This window comes from Arvicola amphibius, chromosome 14, assembly GCF_903992535.2.
Source record: "Arvicola amphibius chromosome 14, mArvAmp1.2, whole genome shotgun sequence".
Classification (NCBI taxonomy): domain Eukaryota; kingdom Metazoa; phylum Chordata; class Mammalia; order Rodentia; family Cricetidae; genus Arvicola; species Arvicola amphibius.
The window spans coordinates 34,785,946-34,804,372 of record NC_052060.1 but is presented as its reverse complement, the minus strand read 5'-3'; the positions used below and the strand labels follow the sequence as shown (position 1 = coordinate 34,804,372).

The 18,427-nt window shown below is 38.6% G+C and overlaps 1 protein-coding gene across 2 annotated transcripts in view; it reads right to left on the bottom strand.

Annotated features, from left to right (window-relative positions):
- The window catches only part of Camk2d (calcium/calmodulin dependent protein kinase II delta), a 253,170-nt gene that overhangs the window by 151,614 nt on the left and 83,129 nt on the right, over positions 1–18,427 (bottom strand). For both annotated transcript variants that reach the window (XM_038311055.2, XM_038311054.2), the window contains exon 3: positions 16,209–16,268. In XM_038311055.2, the coding sequence (XP_038166983.1) occupies positions 16,209–16,268 (60 nt within the window). The remainder of the gene's footprint in view (positions 1–16,208; positions 16,269–18,427) is intronic.

Sequence of the window (18,427 nt, the reverse complement as noted above, 5' to 3'; positions counted from 1 at the left end):
AGCAGCAGGCTTGGGTAGGGGTGCATATCAAAGGCCATTTCAAGCACAATTTTATTAAGAAGGTATTGATACAAATCCATATGAATATTCCAGTAGGCAATGAGGACCATGTCTAGAGGAAAATGAGGAAAACCAGTATGTTAATGAGATACCCTGGGTAGATTTAAGAGGAACAGAGAGGAAGGGAAATTCATAAAGAAGATGGGAAACAAGAAGTTAGAGACAAAGAAGAAAGCTTAAAAACCCAAGTATTACACAAAAGCCTGAGGCAGGGACTCATTTTCAAATCTGGAAGAACACTGAGGAAGACTGGAGCCAAGGAGGCTCCAGTGGATTTGGTAACCAGGAGGTGATGGAGGGCCTGAGCCGGAGGGTTTTAATGAAGTCTTGTACCAGACATTACTCCTCAAAAACTAGTGAGCAACGTTTTGAAGGTAAAGATGATGACCTGGTAGTGACCACAGGCATAGTTTTGATTTGGGGGTGTTGTAGGAGTACCACTTGTTTGTTTTATAGTGTTGTTTCTTCCCTTCCTGTCCTTAGAGACAGTCAAGTTTGTAGAAAACTTTCCACAGCTGACACAACCCTCTTTTTTTCATATACCTAATGTAGACACTTTCTTTGCATGCTCCCATGAACTGTCCTAGCTTCCCGCACAAGACAGAATCTCATGATATGGCTGGTGCCAGGTATAATTGCTCTGACATCACTCACATGGTAGAACCTCATGACATGGCTGGTAGCATGTTTTAGTACTTTATGCAAATGAAAAGCAATACTCTTACACAGATAGCTGTAGGGCATTTGTATGGATGAGGAAGTAAACAACGGAAGGTTTGTCAGGTCCAAATGTGAACTTCGGAATCAAACAAATGTATTTGAATCTTGGTTCCACCCTCTGTAAACTAAGCAAGCTCAACCAAATTTAATTAACATCTTTGAAACTCACAGAGTCTCCATTTATATAGGCACACAATCAGTTACCAACAGTTAAAAAAAAATAACATAAAAAGAAGATTAAGTCTACCAAGACCTGAAGAGTAGTTGGGAAAAACAATAAGATAATTAAAATAAATGTTCAAAATCAGTAAGATTCAGGTTACTACTGTCTAAAAATATACCTATCTCTCTTAAAGCTTTTATCTTCCAAATAGAATAAAAAACTGGAAGTTTGGTATTCTGTAGAATTTTATTTAAAAGGTTATTTATAAAATAAAATACTACCAAGAACTCTAATAATTAGAATAATGCTATAGGTTGCTGTTGACCACTTATTTAAAATATTATACAATTAGCCACTCACAGTGATCACTAAATTTTTTGGCTTACAAAATGAACACTTGGCTCAGGTTAAGATTTACCCATAAAATAAAAGCAATAGACTCCACTTTAAAATTAAGAACGATGAATGAGAATACCTGAACAGAACTGTAAATTATTTTAAGACAGATTTAGCATAAAGAAATGAGGGGGTAGGCATCTCTTCGCTATACAAGTCAAGGATGAGAAACAATCAAAGCGCTACGAAATCCAGAGAAATGGAAAACATTTCTTGGAGATCAGTTATACTGTGTTTCTTCAGTTTACATTCATCCCAATTAGTAATAAAAAAAACACGTGACGTCTAAAGGGGAAGGGAAGAATTCTATCTCGGAGGAAGTGAGACAAACAAGGCAGGCAAGTCCAGTAAGGGCAGAGGGCAAAAGAACAGGGTCAGGGGTAGTTGTCACAGATCTAGGTCACCCATAGGGCTGTTTGTAAAGTCATGCATGGGAGCTCAGGGGTCTAGCCTGCCACAGTATGGAATAAACTGTCCAGAGCCTTAGAAGTACACCTCCAGCATGAACTGAGACAGCAGTATCAATCACCAGCAGGATGAGAGAGTCTGGAGCAGTAACAGCCGATAAGGCCTGGGACTCTGCAGTACTGCCTACACAAAGCAAGGCTTGTTCCTTTTCTGGCAGCTCACAGTTCCTATCTATGCCTAAGCTAGTGAAGGCGTATGAGTCAGAGTCTCTCACGCTTGGCAGTGACACCATTAGCCTTTCCTTGTACTGACCATCTTGATAACCTGCTGGCTCTGGCTCTGTGCTTCGATAGGATTTGCTTATTTCTTTCATTTGGGAAATTTGTTTATACCTGGTAAGGGTGGACACATTCAGAGCTGGCTGCCCCTCACCTCTGTCTCTCTGTCTCTCTGCTCTGAATGTTTCCCTCTTTTTCTGTCTCTGTCTGCAACCATACTGCACATCTTGATTAAACTGCAATGAGTTTTTAAACAGACTAAAGTCAGCTTCACAAATAAAAATAATACCTTCAAAAGATAATAAGAATTGCCTCATAAGAAATGAAGATGAATATGTTTTCTTCTGTACTCTCCTAGAAAGGGCTTTTATTATGTCAAGTTATTTCATTCTGGTGTACATTTATCACTTTCAGATTGGCTTTTGTTATATATAAAGACAAGCTCTCAATGGGGGCCATTCTAGGTCAGTTCCATAAGAGGGCCAACTGGAGAACTCAGGGTATTTCGGGAAAGGTGGGAAAGGAGAGATTCTTTTTTTTTTTTTGTTTTTGTTTTTTCTTCTCATGGTTTATTTTTTTTTTATATTTAAAAATTTCCATCTCCTTCCCTCCTCCTCCCCCCTCCCTCCCCTCCTCCTTCCCCTTCCTTCCCCTCCTTCTCCCCCTTCCCTCCCCTCCCCTCCACCCATACCTCCCCTCCCTCCCTCTCAAGGCCAAGGAGCCATCAGGGTTCCCCACTCTATGCTAAGACCAAGGTCCTCCCAACTCCCCCTGGTAAACCTTGGAGCACCGGAAGGAGAGATTCTTAAAAAAAAAAAAAAAAAAAAAGACAGCATCAATACAACTGAAAGAAATGAGAAAATAAATAACTGAGTGTCTTCTCTGTGTCCTACCTGAGATGGGAATGAATTCTAAATCAGGAAACAAAGTTGGCCTCGGTTATATATAGGCCAGAAGCTTAAAATCAACCTGAAGACACAATTAAAACTGAGCAATTGAGGAAAAGCCTTTAGATTGAGACTCTAGAGCAGAATTAGTGTACAAACTGGACCCATCTTCCAGAACAGGAAGAATTCCGAATTACAAAGCCAGATAGGTTACCACTGCAGTCCTCAGTTTATCTTCTTGGGATATGTGAAGTGGCCAGGAGGTACTGAGCTGTTTTTTAGAGTCAAGGAGTCAGCTCATAGCCCAGATTCAAAAAACCTACACAGGAAAAGTCTTGACTCTGAAGCAGGGATTAGGCAAACCCAGTTCACCACCTATGCTTCTAGATGTGGCCTGGCAATGGGCTCATATTTTTAATTGTGTGAAATAAATCAAAAAACAGTATTTCTAAAGATTTATTTATTTTTTTCAAATATATGTGTAGGGCTTCAAAAGTTTATATGTTCTACATGCATGCAATTGCCTAAGGAGCCAGAAAAGGATGTTAGATGCCTTGGAACTGGAGTTACAGGCCACTGTGTGTTACTTGGGTGTTGGGAATTGAACTCGGGTTCTCCATAAGAACCATCAAACGTTCTTCATCGCTGAGCCATCTCTTCAGCTCCTGAAGAATAATATTTTATGACATATAAAAATTAAATTCAGCTTTCAATGCCCAGTCATAATTCTGCCAGGAAACCATCACTCATGCCTTCCTTTATGAAATGGTATGACAGCTTTTAAGCAACACAAGTCACGTGTAAGTGAGACTGGAGAGCCGCGGCACCCAAGCTTGGGGTGTTTAGTAAGAGTGTGCTTCCTTGGAAAACTGAGCAATGCTCATTTCACACCAGGACTCCCAAGATCCTTTCCAGGAATCACACGCAGCAGGGCAAGCTGGTACTAACAGCAGGGAGACACAACCAACCCTCTTTCTAGTGACTGGTTTCGTGATTTCATCTGGAGTAGGTTTTGACTTTAAATTACAGGGCAGTCTATTTAAATGCTAAGTCTTTAAGAAATGTTCATCCAAGCATGGTGGCACAGGCTATAATCCTAACAATCTGGAGGCTGAGTTCAAAGACAGTCTGGAAGGGGGGGGTAAATCCATAACTTTAATTTATGGTTATGCTTTCTGAGAGATCATCTAATCACTTCCCTGAAGGACGAGGAAGCAGTTAGCAGCTTTAGTTGCCCGTCAGATAAAAGAGACAAGGAACCATTTACACTCCTGACATGAGGACTCAAGTTCTCTATACAGTGAAGGAGACAACAAAAAGCACAAGAATCTGGCTAAGACAGACAGATTCTTGAAATGTGGGAGTAAGTGATGAAGAACAGATTTATGAAAGAAGCATGTTTACAACCACCCACCCATCCTTCTTCAAGGGCCAAACTAGATAGTCTTCTATTAGGTGTGGCTCAGCCTTAGACTACTGGCATTCACTGTAGCCAGAAGAAAAACAGAAGTCTTTCTTGTGATTGCATAAACTGGTCATGTCATAAATCAAAATTTGTGTGACTTCTTAAACTGTATTAATAGAACTTTTTGTTACCTACATGCCTGTGAAGTGACTCCACACTTAGCTGACACTACACAGGCAAATTCCTCCCTCATGGGATTTATGTGCAACCAGGAGAAAAACAATCAAGAAAAACTATACAGTAACCTAGTAAGTGTGACAGAGAAAAGGCATGGAAATGAGAAGGTTGGTTGGGAATGCTCGCCTAGGCTAGGAGGCGAGCTGAGCTACCAGCAGCAGCCTTCCTTCATCGCCAACAGGATGGGGTCAGCCCAGACCTGCCAGGTGAGAGGCGATGCTGAGGTTCTGGAAGAGAGAAACATGCTCAGGAAGAGAGTCAGGCCCTGCCCTGTCACAGAACTCAGTTATAGCTAAAGAAACACAAGCCATTCACAGGGACTGGAGCAGAGTACCAGTCAAAAATCGAAGATGGCATATCAGGATGGTTAGGGGGAAGGGCAGCCATTCACTGGACTTGGTCTTGCCATCCCTTGAGGACTCTGGCTTGTTCTGAGTGCTGTAGGAAGTTTCTGAGCAGAGGGTGACTGGGGTGATGCTTTCAGCAGCCAGGAAAATCTTTTAAAATGAAATTGGACACTGCCATCTCACTCTTCAAACTAAAATCTCCCCTAAGGAAAACCAAATAACTGCATTCAACTACTGTGCCTATTCTCTGTCCCAAAAAATTTAATAGTTTTTTTGTTTTAAAGAAAAAAAAATCCCATAGAGGTTCATATCGCCCTTTTTGTTTTTCTTCTTTTGTGAGGTAGCTGATCCACTCAGTTACATCGCAGAGACAAGCCACTGACTCAGATGAATTGAGGAGAAGGCATGTCAAAATTAGGCAGAAATTTGAATTATTCTACTTTAAATTAATGCTGTCACCATTTGGTACGTGACAGTCAGAGTCAGGCTTGGTATGGTTGTAATTAGACTGTTTTGCAAAAATAGAGTCAGAGTGTGTCAGTCCCCAGCTGTGTTCCCTCAGTCTCGCCTTCCACTGGACTTTCTATGCTTCAGTTTAATTACTGAATGAATATTATTCCGAACCACTTCATTCTGTTTGCTAGACGTGCCCTTTACTTGAGAGAGATCTACTGACTGTTTCTTCAGATATGTAAGGAAGATTCATGATTCTGGAGGTACACCAATAAGATACACTGTCTGCTGCTTTTCTATTACTGTTGCAGTTTTTTTGAGATCCAGGTTTTGCAGCCTTGGACCTAATAATTAATGATTATTATATGCTGTCTTGTACAGTGAAGGATGCCCTGCAGCATGTTCTAAAGATGTCATCAGGTTACTCCAGTTGTGACACTAAAAAATTCTTCCACGCACTGTCAAATATCGAAGGAGAAACTGGAGGGGCCAAAGTCCCTGAAGGCTGAAAAAACAAGCATATTTATCTAAAATTTAAAAATAGCTGCTTTAAAGTCTGCTTTAAGCATAGCCAGAATGAAAGTAATCTAAGAAAAATATTGCTATTGCTTTTTATAAAACTTTTTGTTAATCAATCAGTCTTCTCATCTGACTACGGTCTGTACTAAAACTTAATTATACTACAATGCCAATGGACTTACCCACATTCACTGTCTCTTGTACGTAATGGGGGCTCAGGAAATATAGATTAATGCTCTTTAGATTTCCGTGCAATTTTACCTCACAGAAATAAAACACAACTATGCAAACATACACATTTAAACAACTATGCCCATTTGGAATGGCATGGAAGAGCAGGGAGACTATACTAAGCCATGACTAAACGGTGCTGTTTCTGCATTCACTGTCTACACTGAGAATTTGACTCGATGCATTCGTTATCTACCCTGAGAATCATCTGACTTGATTCATTCGTTATCTACACTGAGAATCTGATTTGATGCATTCGTTTACTACACTGAGAAGCTGACTCGATGCATTCGTTATCTACACTGAGACTCATCTGACTTGACTCTCACTGAGGAGCTATAACTTTTGGCCCAGGAGGGACAATAATGGTTGTTGCCACCCATTTCCAGAAGTCTGAACAGTTATGTGGTGTGGTGTGCTCTATATCGGTTTCTCCTGATGCCAGACACCTTGGTCTTTTACTACCAATGCATTCTTCTGAAAAAGTGATAATTGTTACATATTTTAGTAAACTCCCCAGTTTCTACAGGTTAAAGATCAAATCCCTTCCCTTAGGAGGTAGAATTTCTCCACTATTACTTCCAGTAAGCCATCATGGATGACAAAAAAAAATCATTCCAGTTCAGTGTACTCGGGAATGATAAGGACATTTTTTTTTTTTTTTTTTTTTTTGGTTTTTTCGAGACAGGGTTTCCCTGTAGTTTCTAGAGCCTGTCCTGGAACTAGCTCTTGTAGACCAGGCTGGCCTCGAACTCAGAGATTCACCTGCCTCTGCCTCCCGAGTGCTGGGATTAAAGGCGTGCGCCACCACCACCCGGCTGATAAGGACTTTTACAACTTTAATATTCTTAGACTGTATCAACTTCAGTGACACCTAATTAACAGCTTCTTTATAGAATGTCACTGTTACTACATTATAGTTCCATAAGTAGCTCTTGGCTCTCTGCTTGGGATCAAGGCATATGCCCCCTATCTTCGTGGTCTTTCAGTACTTTAGCAGTAAGAGTTAGTGATTTGGCTAACTACCAGACTCAATCAAAACTCTATTCACTGGAAACAGTTGACAGTTTCTGAAACTATTTATACACTTTCATCTGTTTGCATTTTGATGCATTTGTACCATTACTCACACAGATCTAATTTTCTTTAATTCCCAAATCAAATGTGTATATAAAACCCATGTAATGATATCTAATAAATTATAAACAAATTAACAAGTGGGGAAATTGCATTTTTAAAATCATTTAAGAAACATTTAAGAGCTAATTAAAATACAATGTTGTTTCACCAGTTCTATGTATATAAAAATAGATCAAAGCTTTTTTATTTACAAATGCATGTAAATAGGCAAAATACTGATGCTTCAAATACAATAATTTTGGATGTGCTTACAAAGGAAATATTTAAAGAATGCAAGATTTCTTAGATAATTGTAAAAAGAACAACAAAAGACTCGTTTATTTTCTCGGAAGAACAGATGAAAGACAAATATTTCAAAATAATTTGCTCACAAAACTTCCACATTCTTTGGTTTTTCAGGCTATTAAAAATTTCTTACTATTTTTAAAATATTTAGTGAATAAACTCATTACTAAAATTCTAAAGTCTAAAAAATGAATTATAAAAGATTTTAAATGTAATACATAAGCATACCAAACAATTTTTATGTCAATTCATGGAAAATGAATTTAAAATGTTAATTAAATGAAACGCATAAAAGAATATTTCAAGAGAGGAAACGAAGCCATTCCTCTGAATGTTCCCATTCTCTTCAGTGCAGGCTATCGGTCTTAAAGCTAGATGCTAAATGTAATGTTAAATCAAATGAGACAAGTTTGTGGCAACTTAATTCAACCTGAATTTGATTTTGTTACGTGATGCACTATGAATCAAATTAAGAGGGAAAACTGTCTACATATGGAGTGTTTCTAAAGAAATAAAATCCCATATTTAAATTTATTAGCAATAAAAGTTTAGAGCTACTTTCTCAGTGCAAAAACTTTTCTACCATAATAAATGACAGTTAGCAAAATGCCCAAAAATATGCTATAATTGCATGCTAAAGTACGCTGTCAGAAATTATCTTAACATTCTAACATGTTCTGGGTATAGTGGCCCACATCTGTAATCCCAGCACTCAGGTGATGGCAGGTCCAGGCCAGACTAGGCACACCACAAGACTTTGTATAACAATTTAAAAACTATAAACACCTTTAAATTAGTAAATCAATATTCTAGATGCTTTAAGTAGGTTTATTTTATTTTATTTAAAAAAACTTTAACTTTATTTCATGCGCATTAGTATAATGATGTCAGATTCTCTTGAATTGGAGCTATAGACAGCTGCAAGCTGCCATCTGGGTGCTGGGAATTGAACCCGGGTTCTCTGGAGGAGCAGTCAGTGCTCTTAACCACTGAGCCACCAGCCCCAAGTAGGTTTATTTTAAAGATATTCATGTGCTTGCATGACTCATGATGCTACTAGTCATCACCTAATTTTCAGTATCACACAGCAACTTGATCCTGACTTTGCCCTCCACAGTGTTTGTAATTAGTTTTGAAAAAAATTATACAATATCACATCAGTTGCTATCCTATGTTGCTTCCTTAGCTTTCATATAAATATCTCATTCATTTTTTTTCTAATCAATGAGAAGAAAATAAAAGCCTATCTTGCACGACATGTAAAATACAGAATTGATTACAGGTCAATCATAGTCACCTAAATGACATGGTAAGTTTGTCACCAAAATACTAACCCGTGTCACTGATGTGTACTTGGGTCTATAGAATCTGTCTTAGTCATTAGTGTTTAAATAATTTAATGCTGGTATTTCCCTCTGGCAAAAGATAAAGACCCAAATCAGTAATTTCTCTATGCAAAGGAACTGGTCCAAGCAATTTCCATAAAATCTTAACACTCTTTTCTATACGTCTGAAAGGACAGGGTGACTGCCACAGTGGGTAGTAGCAACATGGAGCATGGGAAATCTGAGTTGTGACGCTAGAGCACAGATGTGTGGATTTGGGTGACTAACACATACTGCACCAATGTGCAGCATGGAAGACCTGAGTTGTGACGCTAGAGCACAGATGTGTGGTTTGGGTGACTAACACACACTGCTACAGTGGGTAGCACCAACGTGGAGTATGGAAGATCTGAGTTGTGAAGCTAGAGCACAGACGTGTGGATTCCAACCCTCTGTACCTGACAAAGTTAAACTCAGCAATCTCTAAGGGCTTTCTTTCCTATTTTTTTGTCTATAAACTGGAGAAAATAATGGCATGTTGATGTACGATTCCCCTCTGTATGCTGTGATTGCTGTTGATTAATAAAGAAACTGCTTTGGGCCTATAGCAGGGCAGAACAGAGGTAGGCGGGAAAACTATAAACTGAATGCAGGTAGAAAGAAAGCAGAGTCAAAAGAGACACCATGTAGTCACAGCTGGAGACAGATGTGCTGGAACCTTGCCTGTAGGCCATGAGCATCATGGTAACATATAAAATAACGGAAATGGGTTAATTCTAGATGTAAGGGCTAGCTAGCAATACGCTTAAGCTATTGGCCAAACAGTATTGCAAATAATATAGTTTCTGTGTGATTATTTTGGGAGTCCAGGAAACCAACAAGTGACCTCCAACAACAGCATGTGTTTGCTGTGAGAACTAAAGGGCAGAATGCCCAACAAGACTGCCCTTAGATCAGTGCCTGGGAACACAATTTTATTACTAATTCTAGGGGCAAAGTTCCTTGGAATTCCAACACAACACTATTTATTTGTGGTTATTAAGCCCATTTTCCAATCTTAGTGTGATAGTTTGTGAGAGGTAATTTTCTGTTAGCTGTCAATAATACAGAAAAGTTGGTGGGGCAGTGCCACAATCATATTGATATGCATAAATGATATTACCAGTTCCAAGATTTTTTATAAAAATACAAAATTAAAAAAAACTTTATCTACAAAGAAGCAAGTAACTTCACATTCAGATTAACAGATTACCATTTAATAGCTTTTGAAGTATCATATTGAGTATTTATCTTTTCTATTCAGATTGCTTTTCTACTGAATTGTCTACATAAGGATGATGAATCTCACTTTCAATCAAGATTATAAAGGATGTAATGCTGGTGCAACACGATATGAACAAGGAAAGGTGGGAGGGAAGACAGAGGAAAGGAGGAAGGAATAAACTGAGAGGGGAGGAATAAAGGAAAAAGAAAGAAGAAAGGGAGGAAGAGAGGAGGTGAGGGAAGGAAGAGAGGAAGGAGATGGAGCAGTTGGGAGCCAGCAAGAAAGAAGGGAAGGGCAGAGAAAGCATGCAGATAAAAATAAATTTTGAAAACATTTATTTTAAGGGGAAAAGTCTCTTCCTGCTGTTTTTCACATTTATTGGAAAAGACAATCAATTCTTCAGACAGCAATATATAATAGGAAATTTGCCTTCACACCAAATAATCAAGATAAAGAGGTGAGATTTAATCAAATAAAAGTTAACCATAAAAGAAGTAAGCATTGCTTTCTATACTAAGTAATATGTGACCTTCTTTTCTCTGTCAGAAATCACTAGAGAAAGTGGCTCAGCAGTACAAATTATTTCCTCCATGTAAATAAAATGTTTTGGATATTAAAATAATAACAAAGGAAGAATCACATGGGAAAAACTGGGAAGTGTTGCTTTTGGAGATTTTGAATTTCCATCATCCAAAAAAAAAAAAAAAAATTCAGTGCTGCCTCGAAGGACCACTGAAATTTTATCATATTTATTCCTTTTCTTGGAGACTAATCAGTATTTACTCAACTCTGCTTGCCTTCTCTGTGTTACTTTTTTTTTTCCAAAGGGTTCAAAGTTATAAATACCACAGTGATGGTTATTTATTCATTTGTTAAGTAATGACAGCATTGTTTTGGCTTGACAGTCACGGTGTCTGGCCGCACTCGTTCTCCACAGAGCTTGAGGACGCTGGAAGACAGATGCTGGCAGAGCAGAATGGAAAAATGGAATTTACAAGTTGGATGGAGCGATCTGCTAAAACAGCAAAAAGACACATACACAAAAACCATTGCTGATACTGTCTTGTGGGAACTTGAGGCATGGGATGATGTAAAGACCAGGAAGGTCTAGGAGGAGGGTCACAGCATCAGCCTGCAGTGGAAACCTCCCACCAGCAGAGGCAGGGGAGGGAGGGAGACAACAGCTCCCTTGAGAGCCCTGTGTGTGTGACCTTTTCATATGCTAAGCTACTGGAACCTTCAGTCTCTATCTGAAGAACCTAAAGTAGGCTTAGACCATTCCTAAGGAAACTTCGAGGCTAATTGTTTAGGAAAATAAGATTATATATACTTTAAAAGTACTTAGCAATAGTAGGCTTTAAAAACATTTTTGTAGGGAGGGGAACATCTCTCTATTAAGTCAACACTTGTCAGCAAGTAAAATGTCATGTACTGCTGTGTGTGTCATGTAATACCTGTGCAGTCAGAACGTGTCTTGAAACAGCTCTATATTAAGATTTTTTTTCTTCAGGATTTGACCTAGTTTACTTTATGTTATTGAGACAGTGTGTCATGTATTCCAGGAGGGCATTAAACCACACTATGTAATTAAAGATGCACTTGAGCCCTAATCCTCCTGCCTCCACCTTCGAAGCACTTGGGTTACAGGTGTGCTCCACCATGCCTACCTAGTAACTGAAATTTATTATTTAATGCCTTGCTTACAATCACAGGAATTTATATGAAGCAAACAACCTCGATTTTGTTGTTGTTGCTTAAGAAGGGAACAAAACCACCTATATCTTTGTAATCCCTGAGTTAGCATCTCTAAACGCCAGTTCCTCTTTATAAAGGAAATTGAAGACTTAGGCTATTGAGAATTCAGAATCACTTAAGAATTATGACTGAATTATTATGTCAGAGATTCAAACAATATTTCCTCAATTATTAAAACAAACAAATGAGTTTATATTACATAATCTTTGGCCTGTTGTTGGAAAGCTAGAATTGTGACACATTGGAGACTATGATCTCTTACTATATATATATATCTCACTTGGCTATAATATGCTTTCCACACAGAACGCAAAGTCAATCAGATTAAAATCCTCCTACTGGCCTACTGGCCTCCCCTTGCACTTACTTAGAAGGATAGCCAAGCTCCCTAAGCCAGCATATGCAGTACCATGCGACTAGACACCCACACAGCCGCTCACTCATTCCCTTCTTCTCTGGCTGCTCCCTTCACTCTTCCTGACAAGAGAAGGTCTCTCCAGCCTGAACTGTTCCCTGAGTGTGCTCATGAATCTTCCACAGTTGTTTACATGTTACTTTCAATGTGATTACCACAGTCATATTTTGAAGGACAAGTCATTTTAAGGCAGTGACAAATTTACTCTCCTTGATCAAACCCTAGATAAACTCTTCTTTTCAAACAGGCACTGCCTTGTGCCTGGGCTACTGGGGTTATATTTAGGAAGTAGTCTCCTGTGCTAATGCGTTCAAGTGTATTTTCCACTTTCTTTTCCGTGAGGTTCAGTGTGGTTATTTTTTGTTGTTTGTTTGGTTGGTTTGTTTTGGTTTTTTGTTTTGTTTTGTTTTGTTTTGAGGTCTTTGGTACGTTTGGACTTGAGTTTTGTGCATGGTGATAGATATGGATCTATTTTTATTCTTCTACACGTTGATATCCAGTTATGCCAGCACTATTAGTTGAAGATGCTTTTTTTCCCCAAGGTTTATAAAATGGGAAAAGATCTTTACTAACTCCACATCAGACAGAGGGTTGATCTCCAAGATATATGAAGAACTCAAGAAATTAGTCATCAAAAGAACAAATAATCCAATTTTTAAAAATGGGGTACAGATCTAAACAGAGAACTCTCAACAGATGAATCTAAAATGGCTAAAAGACACTTAAGGAAATGTTTAACATCCTTAGCCATCAGAGAAATGCAAATCGAAACAACTCTGAGATTCCATCTTACTCCTGTAAGAACAGCCAAGATCAAAAACACTGACAGCTTATGAGGGAGAGGATGTGGGGTAAAGGGAACATTCCTTCATTGCTGGTAGGAGTGTAAACTGGTACAGCTGCTTTAGATATCAGTATGGTGATTTCTCAGAAAATTGGGAAACAACCTTTCTCAAGACCCAGCAATATCACTTTTGAATATAGATCCAAAGGATGCTCAATCGTACCACAAGGACATGTGTTCAACTCTGTTCATAGCAGCTTTGTTTGTCATAGCCAGAACCTGGAAACAACCTAAGTGCCCCTCAACCAAAAAGTGGATAAGGAAAATGTGGTACATTTACACAATGGAGTACTACACAGAGGGAAAAAAAGACTTCTTGAAATTTGCAGGCAAATGGATGGATCTAAAAAAACATCATATTGAGTGAGGAAACCCAGACCCAGAAAGGCAAATATCATATGTACTCACTCATAAGTGGCTTTTAGACATAAAGCAAGGAAAAAACAGCCTACAATTCACAACCCCAGAGAACCTAGTCAACAGAGAACCCTTAGAGAGACATACATGGACCTAAATCTACATGGGAAGTAGAAAGAGACAATATCTCCTGAGTAAATTAGGAACATGGGCATCATGGGAAAGGGTAAAAGGTAAGGGGGAAAGAAGGGTGGGGAGTGGAGAAAAATATATTGTTTTATAAAAAAATAAAAAAGAATCCAGTCAGTCAGGCTGCATGTTAGCATGTGACCGTGCAGTCCACTTCTTCCCCATAGTATAATAGTCCTGGGTAAAATCTGTCTTCATCTCTACCTTGCATCTGTCTCTGCTTTTTCTTTTTTCTTTTTCTTTTTTTTTTCCGGAGCCACTCAGTCTCCACATATCCAATTACCTTACATCAATTGCAAGCATAAGGAATCTCTATGACATTATCAGGAGGTTGGCTTGTTTACACACTTAAATGCGAGGTTGGGAGGAAGAGACATTATGTCTCTTGACTACTGCTTCCCTGCCTTTGTAACAGCTAAGCACACTGCTAGCCTTGTATTCTATTCTCCAGACACCATGTTGAGTGGGACACTTCTTACAATATGGTGACAATCTAAGAAAACACACACTGAAGAACGTTGAAAGTTAGCCATGCATAAGGTTCATATAAAAAGTCAGAAACATGAACAATATTACAAACTGTTTTTTCTCTGGTTTCTTATTTAATTATCATTATAGTTTCATGACATTATTTCTAAATATACAAATTACTTTTATGATAAGAAAAAAATGTGTTTTAAAAAGCACTGAAGAAAAGTTGTATAATGAATTTTCAACTTGGAGTCATTTACAATGTTTCTCTTTAAGGAAAAACAAAACACTTTTATTTACTCTAAGTCCTCAAGCCTTGCCTCTTTGGTGGAATATGCCTCTAATCTTAAGGCTGAGAAGCAATAGGAGGTGGAGGTGGATTTCTGTAACTTCCAGGCCAGCCTGGTCTACATAGTGAGCTTCAGACCATGCAGTGAGACCCTGTCTAAGAAAAAAGAGAGAGAGAGAGAGAGGAAAAGAAATGGAAAAAGAAAAATTTCACACGGGAGAAACTGTCAAGAACAGTGTCTGTTTCCTTGAAGTTTCAAAATGCAACAGATTTTTAAATGATAGAATAAACAAGGCAGTGAAAAAGAGCAAGAAATAAGATTGAAGTTAAGCATCTCAGCTGCTGGGCAATCAAGGACCCTCTGGGCCTCCTGGTACAGTCTAGGCAGCAGGGAACAGCAGCTGCAGGAAGCTCGGCTAGATGGCACCACCCTGCCGCTCTCTCCAGCTCAAGTGCTCTTTCATACTTATTTCTTTAGTGCTGGTTTGAGTCAAGGTCTCACTATGCAGCCTCTGCTGGTTTGGAACTCAGAAATTCCCCTGCCTCTGACTCCTGAGTGGGATTAAGGCTTGCTCCACCATGATGCCTCTTTCAGGCTAACACACCCCTTGTTTGTTGGCAGTTGGTTACTCCCCTGGGATAGTTGCTAGTGTTGTTTCTAAATCACTATTCTTCACAGAAGCAAATACAAGAGAGTTAGATTAGGTAATTTAGGGACCCAGCAATTATAACAGCTAAGATAAAGCAAAAAAACTCAATCGCTCCTGTATCCTCCAACCAGAACACAAATGCTGGTGGAATTCAGGGGGCAAGGTTCTGCCTTAGGGCCCTCCCCTTCGCTATTTACCCCTCCCCTCTCTTTATAATGACTGTCTTCTAGTTCCAGCAGGCCACATGACTAGCTCCTTCTCATGAGGTCATTGCAAGTGGAGCCTTACTCAGATTCTCTACTCAGAATGCTATGATCCTGACCACTTATTTCTCTGAACTGGAATCTCTCAGTGGGGCAGGGCAAGTGAGAAGCAACTGAGCTGATAATGGCCTAGTTCTTCTTTCCATCCTTTACCAGCAGCAGCTGAACAAGTCTTAATTACACTCACACACAAACTGAGATTCCAAATATTATCGTTGCTTGTTGTGCTTTTTTTTTTTTTCTTCTTTCCCAATTTTAAACTCTTTACCAGTTTTAACAGATGTGGGGTTTTTGTTTGTTTGTTTGTTTTTACACTGTTTGTCTATGTAGAATCACTACTTCTTAAAAATATAGCTACAAATTTTAACAAGTTATGCCTGTTTTTACAACTCCTTTCCTAACTGGGTAAAAAGTCATCATTTTTATTTCAGAGGTGTTCAGAGAGAAACTGTAAGTGAACATAGCAGACTTCAAAACATGTTAAAAATAAAGTGAATAAGTCACAGTCAGACATTACTTATTATTATTCTAATAATAATATCAATAGTAAAGTCAGGCATTACTAAATTATTCTCAGCATGCTCACTGGCTAATAATGTGCAATCAATGTTCAGTACAACAGGAAATAAACAATATTTATTTCATTGTTATGGTTATTTCCCCAAAAGAAGGTGAAGCTAACTAACTGAAATATTTTTTTAAAATTTCAATCTTGCTCCAAAAATTGTATCAAAAAAGATTAGAATCTATTTGTTAGTAGTTGTAAATATTCTAATTATGGAAATTAACATTTCTACTTTAGTTTCATACAGTATGTAACATATATCATTTAAGTAACATTGAAAATATTTCCTCACCAATATTGGGGTGCTTCAAAAGACGGCAGATTCTAGCTTCCCTTTCCAGTTTCTGGTGATCTGTTGAAAAATGACAGAGAAACTAGAAATTACAAGAAAGCCAAAAACAGTCAAGGCACAATAGGCAGTTTACAGATGGCATGAAGCTTTTTGCTCTTATTTTTCTTTTGATTTCTTTTGAAAACAGTGATCATTTGAAGCTGCATTTAGGTGAAAAGTACCTACTGCAGCCTCGTGTCGTGCAGCTTGTGTTGCTTGGTGTTTTATTAAGTTACTTAGCACAGCAGAAAGCATACTTGGTATGTTGAATAGGATGGAGCTGGCACATAACAATAACACTCCTGTCTTTGAATTCTGTTTAGCATTTATTTTTCTATGGGGGAATTTGGGATTGTCTGCTTTTATGAGATGGGTTTGCACTCTGTACTCCAGGCTGACTTAGAGCTCAAGATCCTCCTGCCTCAGCCTCTCCTGTGCCGGGATGACCAGCATTCATTACACCTGAAGTCACTCAAAATAAGCAAATTTGTATAGGATGCAGTCATCTAAATGCCACTGGTGCTGATGACGAAAACCTGGGTGAGCATAGAGGCTCCTGGGTGATCAAGTGTTCTCCGTACATTTGCTTGGCTTCATCACTATGTGTGAGCTGTTCCCCCTGCCAGTAACACTCCCAACCATCCACATCTGTTGCTCAGCTCCACCCTTCTCGACCAGCTCACCATATTTTTCATGGTAAACATATTCTATTTCTCAGGTGAATATAATAATGAAAATAGAGAATCCATTTTACATTTTTGTGAGTCCCTTTGATTCCTGTTCAACAAATGAAGATCATACCATCATGTTAGCGTTGATATTCAGTCTGCCGTGCCATTTGGTTGGTGGTTCAGTGTATGACCAACAGCTGACCTTACAAGCATATACTGGGCATAATTTAATGGGCTTCTCAGATAACTATGAATACTGTTCTTCGATATTAGACCCAAACTCAACATATGGTAGTTTTTTTGTTGTTGTTGTTATTTTTAAAGCATAGGTGCTATGTGAAAGGTGAAAATTTACAAATTAAATTTATGACCCCTATCAAATGAGGTTATAGATGTAATGTTTAAATCAAATGGACTATCAACATTACATATTGTCTAATATAATTAAATTTTACTCCAATATATTAAAATCTTCTTTTTTTTTTTTTTTTTTTGGTTTTTCGAGACAGGGTTTCTCTGCAGCTTTTTTTAGAGCCTGGCCTGGAACCAGCTCTTGTAGACCAGGCTGGCCTCAAACTCACAGAGATCCGCCTGCCTCTGCCTCCCGAGTGCTGGGATTAAAGGCGTGTGCCACCACCGCCCGGCCAATCTTTTGTTTTTGTTCTTGTTTTTTTTTTAATCTAGGAAGACGTGCACAATTTTAGCACATGATATCATTGTCGTTGGAAAACAGTGTTTCAGGAAATGATATAGGTCTTCCTGATGATGCCATATTTCATTATTGGCCTTCATAAAGGTAGATTCTATTAACATCACCAACACTCTCATGAGAAGAACCGTTAGCTTGGGGTGCCAGTCAACTCTCACGGATAGATACTTTTATCCCTAAGATCTAATTAATTTTCTTTAAAGCTTATGATACCAGCATTCAACACTGCCTGCTGCAGTTCCCTTCCATGACGTGAGAGGCTCACTGTTCATGTCCATATAAGTCTTATTGAGCACAGCTAGCTTGTCAACTGTTTTCTCCAGTAACACTGATGTTGCTGAATGAACAGCTAATGGAGCATCCCCGCAGGCACCATACAGGTTGTCTGCCTGAGCAAATACTGAGCTCCCTCATATAGCTCAGCCATCATGTAGAATGTTACAAAGATGCATCAGCAACAGATTAAACTTAACAACTTTGATTTCTTCATCATAGATAATACTAAATGAAAAAAACCCCTCTTCTATTTCTCATAGTGGGATAAAGGTGCTAAATATACCACGATTGGAACTATGGTTAAGTACCACTGCCTTAAGACAGGCAAATGCCAGCAATGCTGCCGGCCATTTCTTTTGCATCCATGACACATCACATGTCAACACACACACACGTTCATAGCTTGTTTGCAAAAGGCAAATAAGGTCTTAATTTTATTTAAAAATACATATGACCTTGCAAATCCACTAAGAGAAGTGCAGAAGTTCCCAAGAACTGTTATATTTTGAGAACTGTCAACTGCT